Here is a 22367-nt window from a genome sequence, read left to right as displayed (position 1 = left end):
TTGTCATTACGAAGGCACTTTTTAGTGTTAAAACACGCGGCAACAAATCAACATGCTTGCTTTGGCACTTCAAGGGTAGTTTTGTAATTTTTGTGTGGTTTACTTATTTAAATTTATCTGTCTTATTTTTTTAGTCTTTTATGTATTTGAAAATTGCATAAATGTATATAAATAACAATAGTATTAACAATTACAATAAGTGTAGCAACTTTGAATATCTAAAAGTCATATTAAAAATCAGCAACAAAACGACTCATTCCTGGTAATGCAAGGGAAGTCATCGAAAAACTATTGAACATCGTGAACATTTTTTTGCATTGGAATGGACTTTTCAAGTCACATAAATTAAAAGAAAAAGTAACATATATTGGGTGTGCATTAGCACAGACTTCTGCATCTAGCATTTATATATAGGCTTCATTTGTTGATCTTATATCTATCTTTTTGGGGATTCGATTTGATTTAGTTTTTCGATTTGAATGCATTTTTTTTAATTTTGATTAAACACCTGTAATTGTGGCCAAAAATGTAAAATAGAAGAAATACAAAGGACCAACCCTATAAATTTATGGAAGTTCAGTGAACCAGTAGAAATTCAGCATTAGATCCGAAATCAGTAGCCACAACTTTAGATACGTTTATTTACACGTGTATAAATTTGCGTCCACACAAATTAACCCACTCTCCGCAAGTGGACTTGGGTCCCACGCGCACCCTTACTCATGAAACAACAACCACAAACTTCCTCCGCACACAAAACCACTCTCTCGTCTTGTACCCCCAAAAAGCCTAAATTACTATGTGAATCTCCGGCATAGGTCTTCTGTGAATATATAGATTTCTTCTTCGAATCTCCGGCGAATCTCCTCTGTGAATCTCCGGCGAAGTCCTCTGTTTTTTTTTTGGTTGAAATGTATAACCTGATCCAGTGAAGAAAAATCTGCCATGTTTGGGCTAAATTTGGACTTCTTCGGAGTAGTTAGACATTGTCAGTTGTACAGATATGTTTAATTGGAACGACGAAGAGGTGCGTTAAGTTTCCTTCCTTGAAATTAAACTTTAATTTGGTTTTAGAAGAAAATACTGAATGTAGTGCTCATTGCTCCCCTGTCCCTTTGACGTCTTTCATGGAATTATGTATTTCTCTTTTGCTCGAAACTATTACCAGTAGGCTTGCATTGGATCCTTATTCAACTACTCCCTGTTTCATTTTATGTTACACCATTTGACGTGATACTATATTTAAGAAAAAAGAAATGAAACTTGATCTAAAATAATTGTTAGATATAGGCATGGTTGTAAATCATTTTTTACTAAGGATAAAGAGAAATTTTAAAGTCAAATTACCAGGCTTGCATTGGATCCTCATTCAACTACTCCCTCGATCCATTTTAGGTGACACCATTTGACTTGGTACGATCTTTAAGAAACAAGAATTGAAACTTATGGTCTAAAATAATTGTTAGATATAGGTGTGGTTGTGAATCTTTTTTTTTTTTTTTTTGATAACCGAGAAATCCGTCTTTGACCCGCCCTTTGGACCAATCACAACCTTCTAAAGTCGGTGGATAATGGGCCCACCCCTCTACCCTTCTCCACTTAAATACCGGGCTTTGCTTTGCATGGTGTGGGGCATGAACATGTGACCTAAGCCACAAATCCTCCACCTTTTGCCACTCGAGCTAGGCCTTGGGAGTAAAAGAGAAATTTTAAAGTTAAATTGTTTCTAAATATTGTAAAGTAACTTCTTTTTTTTTTGGACAGACTAAAAAGAAAATGATGCCACATGAAATGGACAGAGGAAGTATTTATTTTATCACAACCAAGTTTTTTAATTTTTTTTTTTTGGATAACAATGTCCTGGATTTTCGTTCTTTCCTACTTCTGTAATTCTGTTAGATATGTGTATTTTAAATTGAGAATGCCAAGTAATAAGCTGATTTTAGCTGTTCAACATCTATACACTTAGGTGAAATCGTAGCTCTTAAAAAGAGCTTGTTTGATGTTTCTGGACTAACCCAGTAGGTGAGATTTCTTGGAAAACTAAGTTAGTTTGAGTGGAAAATATAAGAAAGTTAGATGGAATCAAAGTTTAGTCACCATTTCAAATGTAATTGGAAAGTAGCCACTTTTTAAGGGGGAGTAATATTTGGACAAAAGTGCCCCTAGTTAAAATACGGAAAAACTCTAGCTCATGGTGCAGAGTTTTAAATCTCTTGTGTGCATTGGCCATCCGGTGGAAGAAATAGATGCTCTTATCACCTTGCTTTAGCCGTAAAATAGTTGATTTTTCTTTCTCAAAAAAAGAAAGAGAAGTCTTGATTTTTGCCTCCATGATGATTCTTCATATTTTGTAATTTCCTCAAAGTTCATTGCTATGTTGTCTTTGTGTAGCAATTCATCATCAGTAGGTTTGTTTTAATCCTGCTAAACATCAAGAGTTGTTAATTAATTCAAAAACTCTGTTCTTCTCCTTGCCAAATTGCCATAATTGGTAGCATTCCACTCCATTAATTTAGCTTTCAAAGTCTTAGCTTTGTTGCTAAAATAAAGTCTGGATGACGCTGGAATGACCCACCATGTTTTAACCATCTACCGCCAACCCCCAGTTAGCAATATTGAAGTATGATTTCCTTTGTTCCCAATCACCACAAGTAATCTGAATAAGACAGTGGTCTGATGTGATTCTGGTCACCAGAGATTGTTTGATCTTCCTGAAATATTCATCCCAATCAGTGGAGAAAAAGAACCTGTCAATTCTTGAGGCAATGCATTGGTTGTTACCCTTGTTCCATGTGAAAGACCCTCCAGACAGTGGTGGATCAAAGGGCAGAAACAGAAGATTCACTGTGGGTGCACAGGAATATACTAAAATCCTATTTGGATTGGCTTTTTTTTTGGGCTTATTTTTCTCATTTTAGCTTTAAACCAAATGCTTATAAGCACTTTTTTAATTTACCCAAACACTCCAAAAGCTTAAAAGCTATTTTCTATCGCCTTTCTTTTCATCCTTGTCATGGAGGAGCTCAGCAAGTTAAAATACAGTGCAGCTCAGGCAACATTGGTCCACTTCCCACAAAGTACCTGGACTTATCATTGGAGGAGAAATACAAATCATTATCAATCTGGAATGAGGTTCTTGAAAAGATGGAGAAAAAGTTGACGAATTGGAAACTACAGTACCTCTCTCTTGGTGGTAGAATCACTATGATCAACGGTGTTATTAGTGCATTGCCTACCTAAGCCTGTCGCTTTTCCTGGCACCGTCCTCTAAAGCGTATGGACAAATTAAGGAGACTTTATCTGGAATGGTGACAAACAAGGTCACTCCTTCGCACTTGCAAAATGGAATATAGTTATTAAAGATAAAAGAATAGGGGGTTTGGGAATCAAGAACTTGAGGCGTCACAATGAAAGTTTATTATTGAAATGGCATTGGAGATTCAATAAGGTAGGTAAAGCACTATGGAGGAGAACCTTGGTTGAAAACTTCGCTGTGGAGAATCAGTGGTGCACTCCTGTGTTACGTTGCCACAACACCTCATGACACGGGAGTCTGGAGGCATATTAGAGGTTGCTGGAATAACTTTGAGGCAAATATGGGCTACATTATTGGTAATGGAAGGAAAATATAGTTTTGGGAAGATGCATGGTTGGGCCACACTCCTGTTAAAGAGCAGTTCTTGGATATCTTTAGAATATCAGCTCAGCACAATGCAGTAATTGCAGAATTTTATTCAACACAATGGTGGAATATCTTTTATAGAAGGAATGTAAATGATTGGGAAGTAGAACGAGTATATCTTTTGCTTCAGATGCTAAGCAACAGAACTTTGGGCTGTAACAAAGCTGATTCTACTAGATGGAAGGGGCAGCCCAAAGGTCTCTTTACGGTCAGAAGCTGCTAAAGGAAGCTGGAATCAAGTAACAAGAAGGTTTTTTGGCCTTGGAAAAAAATTGACTTAGCAAGGCACCTTTAAAGGTCTCATGCTTCTCTTGTATTGTGGCTAGAGAGGCTTGTCTCACTCATTCCAACCTTCAAAAGGGAAAATTCAGCTTCGTAGTAGGTGCCCCATGTGTGAAGAGCACTCTGAAAATGTGGGCCACCTCTTTTTGCATTGTAGAGTTACTACTCAGCTGTGGAGCATAGTTTTTGTCAATCTTACGCATGTCCTGGTCTATGTCAATATCCACTAGGGAGCTATATGTTGGAACAAAGAAGGGATGCACAAGAAATCACAAAAGACTTAGAATACCATCCCTCAAGCCATAACTGGACAACTGTGGCAACTTTTTTTGAACTTGGTAGGACTAAGATGGTCTATGCCAGCAACAAGTTGTGAATTATTGAAGTGTTGGAACTATAATGGCGGTGCTACCAATCTAACAGAAGAGCAAGATAGACTAATATGGAAAGGGGAGAGAAAGGGAGAGTTCACTGTAAGATCTGCATATCGAGAATTGAGACCTATTGAAGAGCAGCAAGCAGGATGGCCTTGGAGGATGATCTGGAGAACAAAAATCCCATACAAGGTGAATTATTTCACATGGCTTTTGGCAAAGGAGGAAGTCTTGACACACGAAAATTTGAACAAGAGGAAACACAACCTTTGCTCTAGATGTTATTTATGCGAAGAACAGGTGGAGACAGTCAACCATCTCTTTTTACATTGCAAATGGACAGATCAATTATGGCAGATGTTCATTCACAAGAGGAAGATCAAGTGGACAAAACCAGGGAGAATCACAGAAGTTCTAAAATGCTGGAATAGTGATGGAAATGCAGGAAAAAAGGAGGAGAGATGGAGGATTGTCCCAGCATGCATTTGGTGGACAATTTGGAATGAAAGGAATCAAAGATGTTTTGAAGGAAAGAATAACAATATTCAGAAGATAAAGATAAACTGCCTAGGTCTTTATTAATTTTGGTGTAAGCAAGTAGTAATAGGAAATTCTGTAGATGTTTCTAATGTTATTGATTGGCTGTAATTAGAAGATCTTAGGGCTGTTGTAAGTATAACTTTTTGGAGGGGAACTACTCTTTGATGTAGTATACCTGTGGATATATAGAAGTAAATGTTACCTTTCTCAAAAAAATAATGGCGGTGCAGTGAGACAAAAGAAATCGTGGGAACTTGTCCCAGCTTGTATATGGTGGACAGTTTGGAAAGAGAGGAACGACAGAATTTTTGAAGACAAAAGCAATCCTGTGCAGAAAATCAAGATGAATTGTATTCTTTTGTTCCTTTTTTGATGTAAAGAAAACTATGTGGAGGAGACTGAACCACTAGTTGATATGATAGGTTCCTTGTGAAGCTGTTGTCCTAAGCATGGTTGGGTTTTTGTAATTGTAGATAGCACTGTCATGGTGCAGATCTGATTCATATATATCTATAAATATATACATGTTACCAGTTTTAAAAAAAAAACCATCCCTCAAGCCATTCAGTGAACTGTTTGGCTTGAAAGAAACGACAGAATTTTTAAAGGCCATAGGAGAAATTTACGTAGTCCAAAACAAAACTGTCTTATTTTGCTAGCTCTTTGGTGCAACCTGGTTATTGTACATGATGTTGATGCAATTTCAGATAAAATCAGGGATCTGCACAAACTGTTGTTATGTTTTTCTCGCACTGGCTTAGTGCATTTATAAATCTTTGATTCTCACTCCCCCCCTCCACCACCACACACATACACAGTGTTAAGAACCCGAGGAGAAGCTGTTCGGTCCAGGAACTAGGGGTGTGCACTATTTGGATTTAACCGAAAAACCAAACCAACTGGAACCGAATTCTAATTTGGATTGTTTTTTTGGTTGGGTTTTGGATTTATAATTTACTTTGTTTGGTTTTTTGGTTTGGTTTCGGATTTAGAAAAATAAAACCAAAAAACCAAAAAAACCGAATTATATATATAAACCAGTTTTATCACTTTTTAGTTATTGTTATATTTTATGTTTTGACATCTATAATTGATATACTTTTAAGTATTGTGTTTTACGTTTTACTTGTGATTATTAGAAAGTATATTTAAGAGATTTAATATTATTACTTCTCATATATATATATATATAATATATATATATTGACATTACCAAATTAACCGAATATAACTTTGATTATGTTTCTAATTATTGGTATAACCAAATAACCAAACCGAAAAAAAAAACCGAAAAGAGAAAAACCAAACCAAACCATATTTATTTTGGTTCGGATTGGGTTACACTTTTTCAAAACCAAAAACCAAAAAATCCAAACCGAAAAACCGAATGCACACCCCTACCAGGAACCGTGTCTTCCCCACAACTCTGTGCCTCCTCCCTCTGCAACCACTACCAATATTCTTGTCCTATTTGACTGAAGACCCCTCACCTCTAGCTTGGGTCTCCAAATTGCCGCCTCTCTATATAACAGTTCACAGAAACCCGGTAACTGCTCCTGTTATCTCCTGCTCATGAGAACATGAACACTTGCATTGTTTCATCAAAATCAATTACAACACAATGGACTGTGCGATTTCTATCTACCGCTTTCCTGTTCCACCATTAGTTGGGTTATAATATATGATATCAGTCCTTGGTAGAAACCCTTCTTTTAAGTCCGATATCAGAAAACAAGCACTCACTTTGCTTAATGCATGTGGCGAATTTTGTAAGTTTAGATCCACCATTGCTGACTTGCTTTCTGTTTTGGTAGTATGCCTTTTCCAGATTCTAAGATTTGACTGGATGATAAAATTGGTATCTTTGTGAATTATAATCACATTATTCTCACCCTTGCCTTGCCTTGCCTTGATGATTAAGATAGTATTTGCTTCACATCACTGATTGAAACTTGAAAGGACATGTAGCAGGTGAGATCACGAACATGGTGTTATGCTGACTACTGTAGTGTTTTTCCTCTCCTCTTCTGCATCACTCACCTACATATATAAGTGTGTCTGCTAATATTCATTTCTCTATGACTTAAGGTGCTGTAAATTTTACTTTCAAGTTATTATACTTGCATTTACTTCTGACATATTTCTTTCTTGAATCAGCTAAACGATATAATATGGGGCGAGACTGGTGAGAGCGATGACCACATAGTGCCACATCCTGATGGAAGTGAAGGGAAAGCTCCAGCTTATGGAGATAACATTAAGAAGAAATGGGATGTGGAAGCTTCTAACATCAAGCCTACTGATCAGAAGAAACCTACAACTAAAATGGATCTGAGTAATATTAAACTAGATGGCAGTTCCAAACATGACACTGATGGACCTTCTATGAAAGCTGGATGCAGGATTGAATTGGGCACTGATCTGTCATTGACCAATGCTACGAAGAGTAATCAAGATTCCTCGGGTGCTGAAGCATCTAATAATCTGACAGAAGTTCCAAAATATGAATGTCTTAGAGGTGCTAATGCTAATGTTTCCAGCCTTTTACATGAAATAAATAACCTGCAGTCATAGTTAAAAATTGGACTTTTTGTTAATAAAAAAAATAAACAAAAGGTACAAGTTGGATTCAATTGTTTATCTTTGTGATCAGATGAAAGAAATCGGCTTGGTGATGATTCTCGAGTTTTTCACCATCAGAATGAGGAACTGGAGCAAAGTGATTTTATTGATTATGGATGGGCTAACATTGGAAGTTTCGATGACCTTGATAAGATATTTAGGTAATGTAGACATCAGTTTTCTCTCTCTGTTCTTTCTTGGCTTGTGTATCGTTGAAATATATAGGTTTGTATGTGAGTTCACACTTTGAAACACAGTTGTTTTGGCATCCCGTCATTTCCTTTGATCAATCTGTTTGAGAGTACTAAAATTGTAAATGCACTCTACTAGGCTTATAGCTTCCGTATAGGTTTTCGTGTCTCTTTCATTTCCATATTTCCTCTTTCAACTGATTTAAAATGCTTTACTTGAGTCGGGGATCTATCAGAAACAACCACTCTATCTCCACGAGATAGTAAGGTCTGTGTATACTATATCCTCCTTGGAGTCCACCTATGGGATTACACGTGGTATGTTGTTGTTGTCTCATTTAGGAATGAGCGCAATGAAGGTTGCACTAATGCTCTTTTTAAACTACCTTGACTCCCAAATGATGCCATTGTTTCCATAATTTCTCTCTTCACCACATCCCATCCCCCCCCTGCTCCCCTCCATAGCTTCCTTCATCTTGCTCTAGTTTCTCCCTTATTTGACTAAACCTTGTCCTACCCAAGATAGGTTTCCATTTCTCCTTTTCTTTGCACAATTGGGGAAAAAACCTATTATTGTCTCCTTTTCCCCTTCCTATCGCTCCTATATGATTTTACCCACTTCTATGGTCTCCAATTCTTTTTTGCATTAGCTGTACTTTGTGTGTGCTAGATAGCAATATATCTCAACTATTGTGTGTTATGCTGTATACAGTAACAAAGCAAAGTATTCTAGATAGGAATATATCTTAAAATATTGTCTGTTATGCTGTATACAGTAATTCCATAAATGTGTGTATATATATATATATATATATATATATTGATGTAATTTAGGTGATCCCTGATTGTATTCATCTGGCTCAAAATCCTCAAATGTGACATTTTGCAGCAACAACGACCCACTGTTTGGAGATACAAGCCTTCCTAACACTCTCGATCTATGGTCATCTTGTAAAGATGTTACAAGCAGCCAAGATAAGTCTGTTCCCCTGTCTATTGACTCTCCGAGTTTGGCGCTAGGATCTCTGAGAATCCCATCCAAAAGATTAAAAGTTAAAGCAGAATACAGGCTAGACCAGGAGAAGTCCTTCACTGGTGATGAAGAGAATGTTAATGATATCACATCTAATGTGCATCTGTGCACTGATGCTAGGGAGCATGCTGGAGGCAAAAGTATGCTTTTACCGAAGGAAAAGGTAATGATACTGGATCTTAACTATCTCATAACAATTGTATTTTTCTTCAGTATGTAAATAGTTTTATTCCATGTCAAGCTTCGGGTATTTATATTGTTTTAAGCAAAAAAAGGATACATATTGTAGCTTGGCAAAGCTACTTCATATAGCTGGTGAACTCATCTTGTTAGTTTCTTCAGATTTGTAAATAGCTTTTAGTAAGAGAAGTTATGAAGTAAAGAATGAAGATAAAGAATTTCATACATAAAATTGCTCCGTGATTCAAACCTTATATTTCTGAAAAAGAGCAATTAAGACATCTTGTGGGAAGAAAAGACAGTTATCTACTTTTTGATGATTATGACCGCGTATATTTAAAGACAATACTGTACATAGCCCTCTCTCTCACCTGCCGTTTTCTTTTTCCTTCCTTTGTTTACCAGAAAACTGTAGAAAATTTGGTTACTTCAATAAATAATTTGGTATATTATTCATTGATCTTTTGTTAATTAACATATAACACGTGTCCAACTTTGTAAAATTATACTATAACATGTGTTCAACTTTGTAAAATTATAATATAAGTGGAAAAGTGAATTCATAGGGGACCCAGAATGTCAAAGACGTGATTGTACTTAAGCTCAGGCTTTCAGGAAAAATGGAAGCTTCCCAATGCAGTTGATTTTTACTTCCTCCTTTTTTTCGTTTTTCTATTTATGTAGGTGGTATTTTCAAATGGCTCTAGAAACACTATTCTTTTATAAAGTAAACAATGTTAGTAATAGTCTTTCTGAGAGACATGGTCAACGAGGATCCATATAATTGAGTCCAACTTGTTTGGGATTGAGGCGTAATAGTTGTTGTGGAAACTCTCTCCCATGTACAAGAAGTATATGAAAAAGTAGAGAATCTACAACATAATATGATTCTTTACGAATGATACCCAATCATCTATATATACTGAACCTCATTGGTGCACCAAAAACAAATCTAGAAATGAGAGGTTATTCCACAAAGTGTACATAGTAGTTCTCTATCCCATCAAAGTGCTCCTATTCTTTCCTTCCACAGGACCCACTTAAGTACTAGTGGTGCAACATACCAGACTCTTTAACTGTTTTCTTAATTTACAAACGGATTTACAAGCTTTTCTTCAACTCTCTTTCCTGAGGTAATGAGCATTTTGAATTTTAGAAGTAAATCAGATTGCTTCTAGTGGTGCATCATGTTCAAATGTTCAGGTGAATATGTGGACCACCTCCTCCTACATTGTCAAGTGGGTCTGTGTGATTTTGAAATGGTTCGGGATGCACTGGGTGAGGCGGATACAATGAAGAAGACACCATCCAGCTGAAAATTTAAAAGAAGGAAGAGAGGTCAAAGGGATTGGGAGGTTTCCACACTAGCACTCATGTGGATCTTGTGGAAAGAAAAGAATAGGAGAGCTTTTGATGAAATTGAGTAAGACAATGTACATTTAAGGAATAGCCTCTCATTCCTAATTTCTTTTTGGTGAATTCATGAGGTTCCAGACTTCCAGTGCGTATAGAAGATTAGGTGGTGTTCGTTGAGAATCATATTACGTTATAGGTTTTCTACATTTTGGTATACATCTTGTCCATGGGAGATTTTTCTATTATTAATAAAATTATTTACCTTGAAAAATTAATAGTTCTGTTGCCCCCAAGGCCTAGCGCAAGTGGCAAAAGGTGGAGGATTTGTGGCTTAGGTCGCAGGTTCAAGCCCCACACCATGCAAAGCGAAGCCCGGTATTTAAGTGGAGAAGGGTAGAGGGGTGGGTCCATTATCCACCGAGTTTAGAAGGCTGTGATTGGTCCAAAGGGCGGGTCACAGACGGATTTCTCGGTTATAAAATAAAAATAAAAATTAATAGTTCTGTTTACTTTTTCTACAATGAAACAGTGTGCTGCTGATGAATCTTTGACATAACTTAAATCTAAAGGACAATCTACTGGAAACTTATTTTGCCTAGGTGAAATTGTGGAAGTAATCTTTGACATAATTTTAATCATTCACATTGGCTTCACTTTGTAAAACTATGAAGTAATTGGGCATAACTCTACTTATGTCAACATGGATTGTCATCCCTCAAGGAAAAGGGAAAGGTGAACAAAGAAAATTACCTTTCTCTGCACTTGCACGTGAAAATAAATTTGAGATTCTATTTGAGTGGGTTTCATATAATTATTGTTTCATTTAATTTTGAACATCAAAAGTGTTGCTCTAGTTGTTTTCATGTGTACAGGGAAATAACCAGGAAAGAATATTGCAAGGTCGACTTAAATTAGAACAAGAAGGTGAATTTGCTCAGTTGCAGGAATTATGTGGATCCTTGTCTCCTCACCTGAACAAGTTTGGCATGCCATCTGCAACAAATCAACCTTGTCCTGCTTCAGAGCCCAGTCAACAAAGTCAGCTTCAAGGACCAGAATGTTTGCAGCACAAACATTTTGCAGGTCCTCTTTTTGCTTCTTCTATCTATGGGGATACGGGTAATTACTGTTCTCCCATGCCTGTCTGGTCACAGTTCCATTCTGGACAAGCATGCCATCAACACGTCCTTTCAAGTTGTGAAGCTTCTCCAGGCAATTCAAATCATTTCAACAAGTCTCAAGATGCTTCATCAAAATCTTTGATGATGACTCCTCAAGAAAAAATTGAAAAACTAAGAAGGCGACAGCAATTGAGAGCAATGCTTGCCATTCAGAAACAGCAGCAGCAGTTTAGCTATCAACCTGCAAAGGAAGGAGGATCTGTTGAAGAGAATTTGAGCTGCATCCCTTCTCTGGACCCGAATTCACCTTTAGAACAGGGTGACTCCAACACAGTTTGTTTGGCAGTTGAAAGTTATTCAGTGGAAGACACGGCACTGTATCTTCTTCAGGATGTTATCTCAAAGGTTTGTCCTCGTACTTCCACCAAATAAGTCTCATGGTATTATTTCTTCACAGAAACTTAATGACCAAATGAATGGTTCCTTTCAGTTGGACCTCAAAATAAGACTTTGTATCAGAGATAGTTTGTTCCGACTGGCTCAAAGTGCTACACAGAGGCAATGTGGCAATGATAGTTGCGGCACTAAGAAGGGTGGAAGAGAAGTCAGCAAGGAAGAGATAAACACCGATAACAGGTTTGTCCCTAAGTACTGACACTATCTCAACACTGAAATATGGTTCTTGTTCACTGGAAGCAATCTGGCAGATCCCATTCCAGTAACTCTCTTTTTTGAAAAGGAAGAGACTGCATGTAAAAAACATTCATAATATGACCTGCGTCACAAAAATATCTATTGAAATCATATATGTTCCAAGCCATGAGATTGGGTTTTTTCTCTTACTGTCAAGCCTTCATGCTTCTTGCATCGGGAAAGGAGTGCATAGATATGTCTGTTAAAAGGAGTATCTGTAATAAGGGTATGTTAAAAGCCAAATCTTCCTTGGATTACAGTAATATCATATACAGTATCACTTTTACTAGAGGATTTTTTGACTTCTACACCAATAGTGTTAAGTATTGAATTTATCGAACTCTGAGGGGGGAAGGGGGTAAGAGAAAGAGATCTCACTGTTGTCAAAGGCTCGTTTTAGGCGCACTTAAGCCCGGAATGTAGGTGCAAAATCAGCTGAGGCTTTGCCTCGCATATCCAGCACATCACTGCAAGCACCAAACTGCTTATGCGTGCATCTCATCACCCATGGGCTGTTTCTTGAAGAAGGGGGCACTAAACAATAATCATAGTTTTTTCAATTCTTTTGTCCATATAATTGCTTCTGTCAATTATAGTTAACGTTCTGGAATTATATCTATTTTTAAATATTTTTTTCTTCATTTGCCCCTTTCTAAATTAAAGCATGTGCTTCAAATTACGCTCTAGGTTTAAAACCCCTATAGAGCTGAGGAGTGGAAGAAAGGTTACTCTAATTTTAATACATAGTAGGGATCCAGAATGCTAAAAGGTGGAGTATCTCTTCTTTTTTTCCTCTCATAATACTAAGGGAGATGGATAATTGCAATGTGTTGATCTAACTTGCTTGTGTGGTACTCATCTCATCTCATATTATATTATATTAAATTTATTAATAACACATTTTATGTACAAGAACAACAACTATTCCTTCCGTCCCAACTTGTTTGATACTATTTCATGATGTGTGGTGAAACAGAGTCATATCTGCAAATCAAAACAGTTTGAGTGGGTGAAATAACTTGTAATTGCTAATAAAAAAGTTGAGTCAAGGTGCCACAAAACTCTCTATTGGAGTAATGGCAAATTGTCAACTAAAGAAATGAATAATCAGGATTGTATTGCCTAAAATCTTTAAACTATATTTCATCTCCTTAACTGCATAGCTTACATAAAGTCATTGAGCTGTAACTCATTTCCAGTAAAAAAAATGCGTGCTCTGCTCTTGAGCGTAGTGACATACTTGATCTCTTCTTTGCTGTTTATGGTGATCGGTTATCATAGTACGCCTTTACAGATTTCTTAACTTATAGGCTTAGGTAAACTTTTGTTCTCTTTCAAGTTTCAGGCGATGTTTCTTTACAATTGCCTTGTGCCATGGTTCTGAGTTCATTTTATGCCTTACCTCTTGATAGACCAGTTGTTTCTTACTTTTTCAAGTAACCAAATCTTCTCAAATGTAGGTATTGTAATATGAAGTTGATCTTTGGTCTTCTATTAAAGCAGTTTGATCAGCGTTGGTGAAATTTTGAGTTTCTTCTTGAATTCTCCTTGAAGTACATACTTTCAAATGCCCTCTTTAAAATCTTCAAGATTCTATAAAATGTTATCATCATACATTAACTTGCCATATTGACTGAAAAACTAAAATGTGACCTAGTAGGGGAAGGATAAACTAGTTTCCCAACCAGCGTTTTGATTAAACCCCTTGTCTTCCCTGTAGACCCTAGATTGGTGGTTGAATACATTAAAGTTCTAGCATGCTTGCAGCCAAGAATTCCTATTTCATTTAACAGGTCTCAGACAACGCTTCTGATATGGGATAGTAGGTCTTGGAGAGGGGAAGTGTTAGAAGTAGGAACATATACCTTAACCTGTAAATTTGAGGCACTTTTACAAGACTTAAGTGTAATATAACAGGAGTATATGCTCCAAATTGCATAATAGAAAGAGAACATGTATGGGGTGAAGTAGGAGCTGTCAGGAGTCTTTTTGAGGGACCTTGGATTATCTGTGGTGACTTCAATGCCACACATTTTCCTTCAGAAAAAAGAAACTGTAGAAGAAGATCAACAACCATGGTGGAGTTCTCTGATTTCATTGAAGATATGGAGTTGATAGACCCCCAATTAGAAGGGGGGAAGCATACATGGTTCAAAGGAGATGGTAACAATGCAGCATCCAGAATTGATAGATTCTTATTTTCCAAAGAATGGGATGACAGCTTCACTAAAATAAACCAGACCCTATTGCATAGGTTGGTATCTGATCACAACCCTGTGGCCCTGCAATGTGGAGAGTGGGAGCAGAATAAGTCTTATTTCAAATTTGGCAACTGGTGGCTAAACACTGATGGTTTTGTGGATAGAATTAAAGGGTGGTGGGAGTCTTTTGAATTCACAGGAAATCCTGATCACATCTTGGCATGCAAACTGAAAGCTTTAAAAGGGAAACTTAAAGAGTGGAGCAGGACCAACATGGGCAATCTGGGAACTCAAAAGACTCAAATTCTAAGTGAGTTGGTCAGGTTAGAGGCTATCCAAGAAAATAGAGTGTTGACAGAAGAGGAAACTACCTTGAAGGCATCTCTTCTGATGGAGTATGAAGAACATCTCAAAAGTGAAGAAATAGCTTGGAGGCAGAGATCTAGAGCACTCTGGTTAAAAGAGGGGGACCGAAACACCAGCTATTTTCACAAGCTGGCCAATGCACATAGGAGAAGCAACCACATTGATCAATTAGTGGTTCAGGGCACAACCATAATGGATCCAGAGAGGATCAAAGGGGAAATCATTGGTTTCTATGAGAAGTTGTATACATAGACTGTCGGTAGAAGACCCATAAGCAACCTGATAAACTGTCCTACTATCTCTGAAGCAGAGAAGGAAGCTTTACAAGGTACATTTGAGGAACAAGAGGTTTTTTCTTGTCTGAAGATGTGTGCCATGGACAAAGCACCTGGTCCAGATGGCTTCACAATAAGATTTTATATTAAATGTTGGGAGGTGCTGAAAGAGGACATCATGGGTACTTTCAGAAATTTTCATACAAGTGGTGTTTTTGAGAAAAGTTTTAATGCTACCTATGTTGCATTAAAAAGCACACCAGAGCTAAGGAATTGAGAGACTTTAGGCCTATTAGCCTCATAGGTAGTATCTTCAAGTTGCTATTAAAGGTACTTACAGAAAGATTGAAGAGAGTGGTAGACAAGTTGGTTGATACTCAACAGATGGCTTTCATCAAAAACAGGCAAATAATGGATGCCATCCTGATAGCTAATGAAGTGGTGGATTCTAGAATATCACAGGGGAAGGCAGGAATACTATGTAAATTGGATATTGAGAAGGCTTATGATCATGTTAATTGGGAATACCTTCTGAAAATACTTACTTGTATGGGATTTGGGAGGAAATGGATCAAACGGGTGAGATTCTGCATTTCAACTGTCAAATTCTCTGTTCTGATTAATGGAGCACCAGAAGTTTTTTTCCCAGTTCAAAGAGGTCTGAGGCAGGGAGATCCTTTGTCCCCTTTCCTGTTTGTTATAGCCATGAAGGGTTTAAATAATATGATAAAGGTAGCAAGGAACACTAACTATCTAAGAGGATTTGAGGTGGCAACAAATTCTAATTCTGTACCAAACTTGGCAGTCACACACCTTCAATATGCAGATGATACTTTAATCTTTTGTGATGCTGAGGAAGGGCAATTGCTGATCTTGAGGTCAATCTTGGTGCTATTTGAAGGTGTCTCTGGGTTGCATATAAATTGGAGGAAGAGTATGTTGTTCCCTATAAATGAGGTTACCAACATAGAGGAGTTGTCTAGAATTCTAAGAGGGGAAGTAGGAGCTTTACCTACCACCTACCTTGGAATGCCTTTGGGAGCCAAATCAAATTCCATGAACTTTTGGAGCTCTGTGATGGAGAAGTGTGAAAAGAAGTTGTCCAGATGGAAGTCACATTATTTATCTTTAGGAGGCAGAGTTACCCTTATAAATTCAGTGTTGGATGCTCTTCCCACCTACATGATGTCCATCTTCCTAGTCCCAGATGGTATCATACAGAGGTTGGACAAGGTTAGGAGAGATTTTCTTTGGAAAGGGAATAAGGAAACTAATTCAACAATCCTTCATCTAGTCTAATGGAACAAAGTGCTTTGGGGGAAAAAACAAGGGGGGCTTGGCATTAGAAATCTCAAGCTACAGAATAAGGCTCTCAGGTTGAAATGGCTTTGGAGATATTCACAAGAACCTCAGGCATATTGGAGTAAGGTTATTAAAATCAAATATGGTGAAGAGGATAGGTGGATGACAAAGGAAGTCAATACCCCATATGGGGTTAGTGTGTGGAGATCAATTAGAGTACTTTGGCCTTTCATGAAGAAGCACACCAATGTTAAAGTTGGAAATGGGCACAAGACTTCTTTTTGGAAGGACAATTGGTTGAGATCAGATAGCTTAAAGCGTTTGTTCCCTGACTTAGCTGTGATGGCAGTACAACCGGAGGTGAGTGTGGCTGACACATGGACACAACAAGGTTGGAACATTCATTTCAGGAGGAACTTCAATGACTGGGAAATTGATTCAGTCATTGAGTTCTTCAGAATGTTGGAGGAATTTAAAGGTACTAGTGAAGAAAAAGACAGACTTTGGTGGAAGTTGGATAGCAAAGGTAGTTTCAAGGTGAACTCTGCTTACAAGTTTTTGAACCAAGGAAATCTACAAAGACAACATTGGCCATGGAAGCATATATGGAAGATCAAAATCCCCTTCAAAGTTGTCTGTTTTACTTGGTTATTGGCAAGAGAGGCTGTTTTGACACAAGAGAACCTCAAGAAGAGGAAATTCTCCTTGTGTTCCAGATGTTACCTTTGTAGTGAACAGGTTGAGACAGTTAGCCATCTGTTTCTACAGTGCAGGACAACTACTCAGTTGTGGAGAATTTTTGTTAGCCTTGGGGGTATTAGTTGGGTCATGCCTAACAAAATAATTCATTTGCTATATAGTTGGGAGGAAGCAGGAGTAGGAGCTGCTGACAAAGACAGATGGAGGATTGTCCCGGCTTGTAACTGGTGGACAATATGGAAGGAAAGGAATTCAAGATGTTTTGAGAGCAAAAATTGTGATCTACAGATGATCAAACTAAATTGCATTAGACTTTTTTGTTTCTGGTATAAACAAATATACTTAGAGGACACTGACTCAATTATAGACATCCTAGGATCTTGTTAGAATTAGAGTCAGTTATATGTCTTTTTGATTTTGCTGTAAATATGGTTTCAGTGCAACCCATGTACTGACTTGTCAATAAACACAAATGTTACCTTCTCAAAAAAAAACAATGCTTCCATTAAGAGAAATAAATTCCTTGTTTTGATCAAACCACTCCATCCCTAGAAAATACTTGACATGAATTATGACACTCTATAATTGAAATAGAACTGACAGGATTGAATTATATGTGGTTAGAGCTTTGTCTGGGAATGGATCAACCATCTATTATAATGGCAATTTTCTGGAATGACTCATCATTGGTTACAGGCTCATATTCCTGTGTGAATTTTCTCTCCTCATAAGTAGTAGTCTTAAAATAATATTCTCTGTCCTATTTTATGTGGCATAGATCATGTTCCTGTATGAATTTGCTCTCCTCATAAGTAGTAGTTTTAAAATAACACTCTCTCTGTCCCATTTTATGTGACACACTTTCCTTTTTAATTTGTCCCAAGAAGAATGAAACCTTCCCATATTTAGAAACAATTGAACTTTTTTCTTTTGAAACTGGTAAGGGTGTACGATAAGGGTGCGGATCTAGATGTCGGATCCTTCATGATCTAAACTTAAAGATTCGGGGATATAGATCCACCTACGGATACGGGTGGGGGGATTTGGCTAAAAATAATTCAAATTTCTAAAAAAAGAAAAAGTTATGTCTATATTATGAGACATAACATGGAAAACTTACAAGGTATTCCAAGGAAAAAATGTTAATCAAGAAGAGAACCCCATTAGGAGATAAAAGAAAAAGGACTGATATGGAAATTTCTATGCACATGCTATTCCAATTTCTTCAATTTCTCCTTAGCTTTTGTTTTGATTACAAAAATAAGCTATTCCAATTTCTTCAATTTCCAATTCGGTTGACCAAATCTGGTATGGATCCCACACCAATGTCGTGAAACACGGGTGTGGCTCCAAAACTGAAGAACCCTGAAACATTCCTATTGATCAACTATGTTGCTCTGGGAAGAATAGCTTACCTCCAGAAAAGATTGTGTATATAGGAGAAAAATGTTAGGTCAATTTGTGTGTACATATATGTTATAATTGAATTTCAAAAAAAAAAATTAATGAAAAATATTATACTGTTTATAAATGTTAGGTCAATTTTGTGTGTACATATATGTTATAATTGAATTTCAAAAAAAAAAATTAATGAAAAATATTATACTGTTTATAAAGGTTAATTTAAAACATCAAATTCATGTGCATTGCTGTGTACTTCCTTGTTTAAGCATAAAAATATATGACCAGTTTAGTAGTCATTTTATTATATTCAGACAGTATTCTCTCGATCCAAGACATATTACCTACATAATTCTCTATTCAAATTAAAGCTGATTTTAAATTTGTGTGCTGCAGTATTGAATAAGAGTTGGAAAAGTGTAACATCTAATTGACCGATTTAGTACCACCAAATTAAAGTAGCAAAGATGAAGGAACTACTGATATGACTTACAATTATCATTGAATGTTATGCAATACAAATGCTTCTTTCATCAAACAGCTTCATAATTTGATAATTGTTGCAAAGATGCGTTATCTGCCTAATCTCTGCTTTGTAGTTCTACTCTATGATGTGTGAAAGACTGCATTCTTTTTGCTGTTCTTCTCCCAGAATTTGTAAATTCATTTGTCAAATTGCCCTTTACCATTAGCAGCCGCCTGTCTAGATCAGGTTGATTCCTCAACATCTATCCAAAATTGTACTTGAACTTAATTTAAATAATTTAGCTCAAATCCGTAGTTAGCGAAAGGCTCGTGCATGCACTACTTAGTTACTTATAGGAAAAAAGATCCTAGCAATCCCTTTTTCAGTCTCATGTTTCCCAGTGTGGTCTTGTTTAATAGAGGTTCTATATTGAATTCAGTAGAATTAATCATTAACTTCAGAACGTTAATGTATTATCAGTTCCAAAGAACCCATGCAATGCGGAACTAATCTTCATGCGAATGGATTTAGAATGTGAATTATAGCTATATCCTAGCAACAACATTTTTCTTTTTGTATGGTAACATATTTGTATTGAAATTAATAGGGCCTGTGAAGGCCAAGTTACAATGAATGTAATCTAAGTAAAAGCTACACAGAAAATTGCTAGATAACTATAGAGACTCTAGGAACTGTATGAGAGTCTGTGTCACTTATATACTCTTGTTTACACCAAAAATGCAAAAGCAGAATACAATTAAGCCTTGTCTTCTGGATAGGGTTGCTTTTGTTCTCAAAACATCTTGAATTCCTTTCCTTCCGGATAGTCCTCCATATGCAGCCTGGGATTATACTCCAACTGGTTTTTTGAGCTTTTGTTCCTCCTTTCCTACTCCAGCGAGATATCATATCTAGTGTATTCATTGGCATTGTCCAGCTCAAACTGATCATTGCTAGAAATATGTCCCACAGTTGAGAAGTCACCTTACAATGCAAGAAAAAGATAGCTATGTGTTTCTGCATTTCTTCCACATAGATGGCAGCAGATAGAGCAAAGGTGTATTCCCCTCTCTAGTCTCTCCTGTGTCAAGCAAGCCCTCTTGACTACCAACCAAACAAAACATGCCACTTTGGATGGTATCTTGGCCTTTCATAATTGCTTCCAGGGTCACTACACATTAAGATTGTTCCTATGGTTCATCGTATGATATGCTGTCTTGGCTGAAAATGTTCTTGAACTGTCTCTCAAACACCGTAACCTATCTTTCTCTAGTGAGACTCCATTGAAGAGATTGAGCGAGTTGAGGAATCCTATGATTCTGTCCATTTCCCAATCATTTAGAAGCATTCTGAAACTGAGGTGCCAACCCTGATTATTCCAAACTTCATCAATGTGGGAATAGAAGCTACCAAGATGTAGCCCAGATCCTAACCAGTTGTCTTCCCAAACCGAAATTTTGTGACCATTCCGAACTTTTAAGCTAATATTGATACTGAAAATCTGCGATAGATTTCTAATAGTCTTCCGGACAATGACCCCATAAACAATGTTAACTGTTTTGGTTTTCCATGCATCTTCTTCTCCATGCTTCTCTTTAATCAGCTTCTTCCAGAGTGATTAGTTTTCATTTGATGAAAAAGAAATAGTCTTCATTTGAATATCTCCATAGCCACTTCATGAGCAAACTTTGATTCTGCTTCCTTAGATTCTTTATACCAAGCCCCCCTTGCTGTTTGTTGAATGTCAGGGTTTTCCATTTGACAAGATGGACACCTCTTTTTTACTTGTTTCCTTGCCACTAAAATTTGCTTCTCAACATATCCATTCTCTTTTCAACTTAAGGGGGAATAGGGGAAAGAGACATCACGTAGGTAGGTAGAACATCTCGGACATTATTTATGCAAATTAGCCTGCCACCTAAAGAAAGAATACTGGCTCTTCCATCTGGTAAGTTTCTTCTCACATTTATCTAAAATCCCATTCCAAATGTCATGGATTATCTATTTGCTCCAAGTACCATGCCAAGATAAGTTGTATGCAAAGATCCCACTTCTCCTCCTAATATTGAGGGTCATGAACCGTAAACATAGAACTCTTCCTCCAGTTAACATGTCATGTAATCCTGCAACCCCTTCAAAGATTGTCACAATAATTCTGAAGACCTTCATTTGTTCCACATCTACATCACATAGGATAATTGCATCATCAGCGTACAATAGATGTGTAATTTCCATGCAATCACCTTGCCTGCTGTTGACCTTGAACCCTTTGAGCCAACTATTCCTCTGAGCTGTAATTTACATGTTATTCAGGGTCTCCATGGTCAGAAGAAAGAGGAAAGGAGAGAGGATCTCCCTACAACTTATTGCTACATGCATTATAGAACTGATCTCAGCTTTGAAATGTGTCCCATACTCTCGATTACTCATCTTTATATAAGCTTTGAATTTACTTTAAATTATGAGGGTGGATAGCTGTGGGATTGCAGTACTAGTTTCCTTGTTCTTTCATATTCATCTATGGGAACAGAAGTCATCTGCAGGTCTTTATGAACATATTCATCATTTTTCTGTTTCCCTGAATTGTCAGACCACCCCATGTAGAGACCGAGACGAATCCAATAGACCGCACTGTAGCTCATCTGCTCTTCTACAATCCATCAGAGTTGCCGTCAAAACTTGCTGAATTTCCCAAGTCATCAATGTTTTCAATGCTCAATTGTGAAAGAGAAGCAATTGGTTCACCAAGCTTCCCAAGCAGAATTTCACAACAGAATTCTGAAACTAATTCAACCACAGCTCTCCAGGGACCAAAAGCTTCTAGCTCATATAATGAAGTGGATATAATGAGAAGTAGCCCCTGCACTGAGACTTCTGAGAATGCATCAAACAATGAAGGAGCAGATGGTAGTGTTATTGGGGTTGAAGCCACATCGTGAAACAATCCTATCGTCAGATATATGTAAGGGTAACTTCTTCTTCCATTTATCATATATGTTTATCACACTTAATTCATGACTAAACAAATTCACTGCTAATGAGGCTCCTCTCTTTCATTGTCAGTCAACTGGACATTGAGCAACCATGACTCCATGAGCTACAAGATTTGAAATTTTAGGAGTCTCTGTTGTACCCTGGAAGAATAAACCTCTTTTATGCTGGTGTGGTATGTTTTTCTCTTACCTTCTGTAAGAAAATTAACTACAACAAACTTCTGTAGGTAAATGATGTCAGCACGTGTATGCTATGCTATTGTTTTTTGTTGTACTGAAGGTTCTAAGATAATGAACATACATACTTCAACAATTCAACGAAAAGTCGCAATATTGTAATTTGACCATGCTCCATGTGTGCCCTATGTCTGTTCTTTGAGATTTTCAATTCAGAACTCCAACTTGTACTGTTCTATATGATAATAGATACACATTGGTAAGGTTGTTGGGGAAATGTGGATGAACTTGATGAATTTATGTCTTTTTGAAGGGTGTCCCATCACTCTTTGAGTTCGAGTACTTTAGGCCTCACTAACATGCAGATGCAAAGTTCACTTCAAAGGTGGAGCAGAACAATGTAAGTTTTC

At 37.1% G+C, this 22367-nt stretch overlaps 1 protein-coding gene across 3 annotated transcripts; it reads left to right on the top strand.

The window, feature by feature from the left end:
- The first annotated feature begins 782 nt into the window (after positions 1-782).
- LOC125865821 (protein LNK2) lies at positions 783-22127 on the top strand. 3 transcript variants are annotated; one of them, XM_049546096.1, is made up of 8 exons: positions 783-1027; positions 7039-7399; positions 7535-7664; positions 8584-8890; positions 11136-11789; positions 11875-12020; positions 21378-21749; positions 21851-22127. In XM_049546096.1, the coding sequence occupies exons 1-7, from the start codon at positions 1004-1006 to the stop codon at positions 21724-21726; spliced, it is 1971 nt and encodes a 656-aa protein (XP_049402053.1). In that variant the 5' UTR covers positions 783-1003; the 3' UTR covers positions 21727-21749; positions 21851-22127. The 3 variants fall into 3 exon arrangements, with proteins under 3 accessions (XP_049402053.1, XP_049402036.1, XP_049402046.1); XM_049546079.1 differs by having other exon boundaries at positions 11118-11789; XM_049546089.1 differs by having other exon boundaries at positions 11118-11789; positions 21378-21755.
- The last annotated feature ends 240 nt before the right edge of the window (positions 22128-22367 follow it).

Source organism: Solanum stenotomum, chromosome 1 (genome assembly GCF_019186545.1).
Source record: "Solanum stenotomum isolate F172 chromosome 1, ASM1918654v1, whole genome shotgun sequence".
Classification (NCBI taxonomy): Eukaryota; Viridiplantae; Streptophyta; class Magnoliopsida; order Solanales; family Solanaceae; genus Solanum; species Solanum stenotomum.
This window is presented reverse-complemented; position numbering and strand designations above follow the sequence as displayed.

What these genes read in the sequence shown, in the direction of transcription:
- LOC125865821 (XM_049546079.1), top strand. Translation starts at nt 1,004, where the DNA reads ATGTTTAATTGGAACGACGAAGAG. An exon ending in AAAATATGAATGTCTTAGAG is followed by an intron (nt 7,400 to 7,534) that starts GTGCTAATGCTA and finishes CTTTGTGATCAG; the next exon opens with ATGAAAGAAATCGGCTTGGT. An exon ending in TGCTTTTACCGAAGGAAAAG is followed by an intron (nt 8,891 to 11,117) that starts GTAATGATACTG and finishes GTGTTGCTCTAG; the next exon opens with TTGTTTTCATGTGTACAGGG.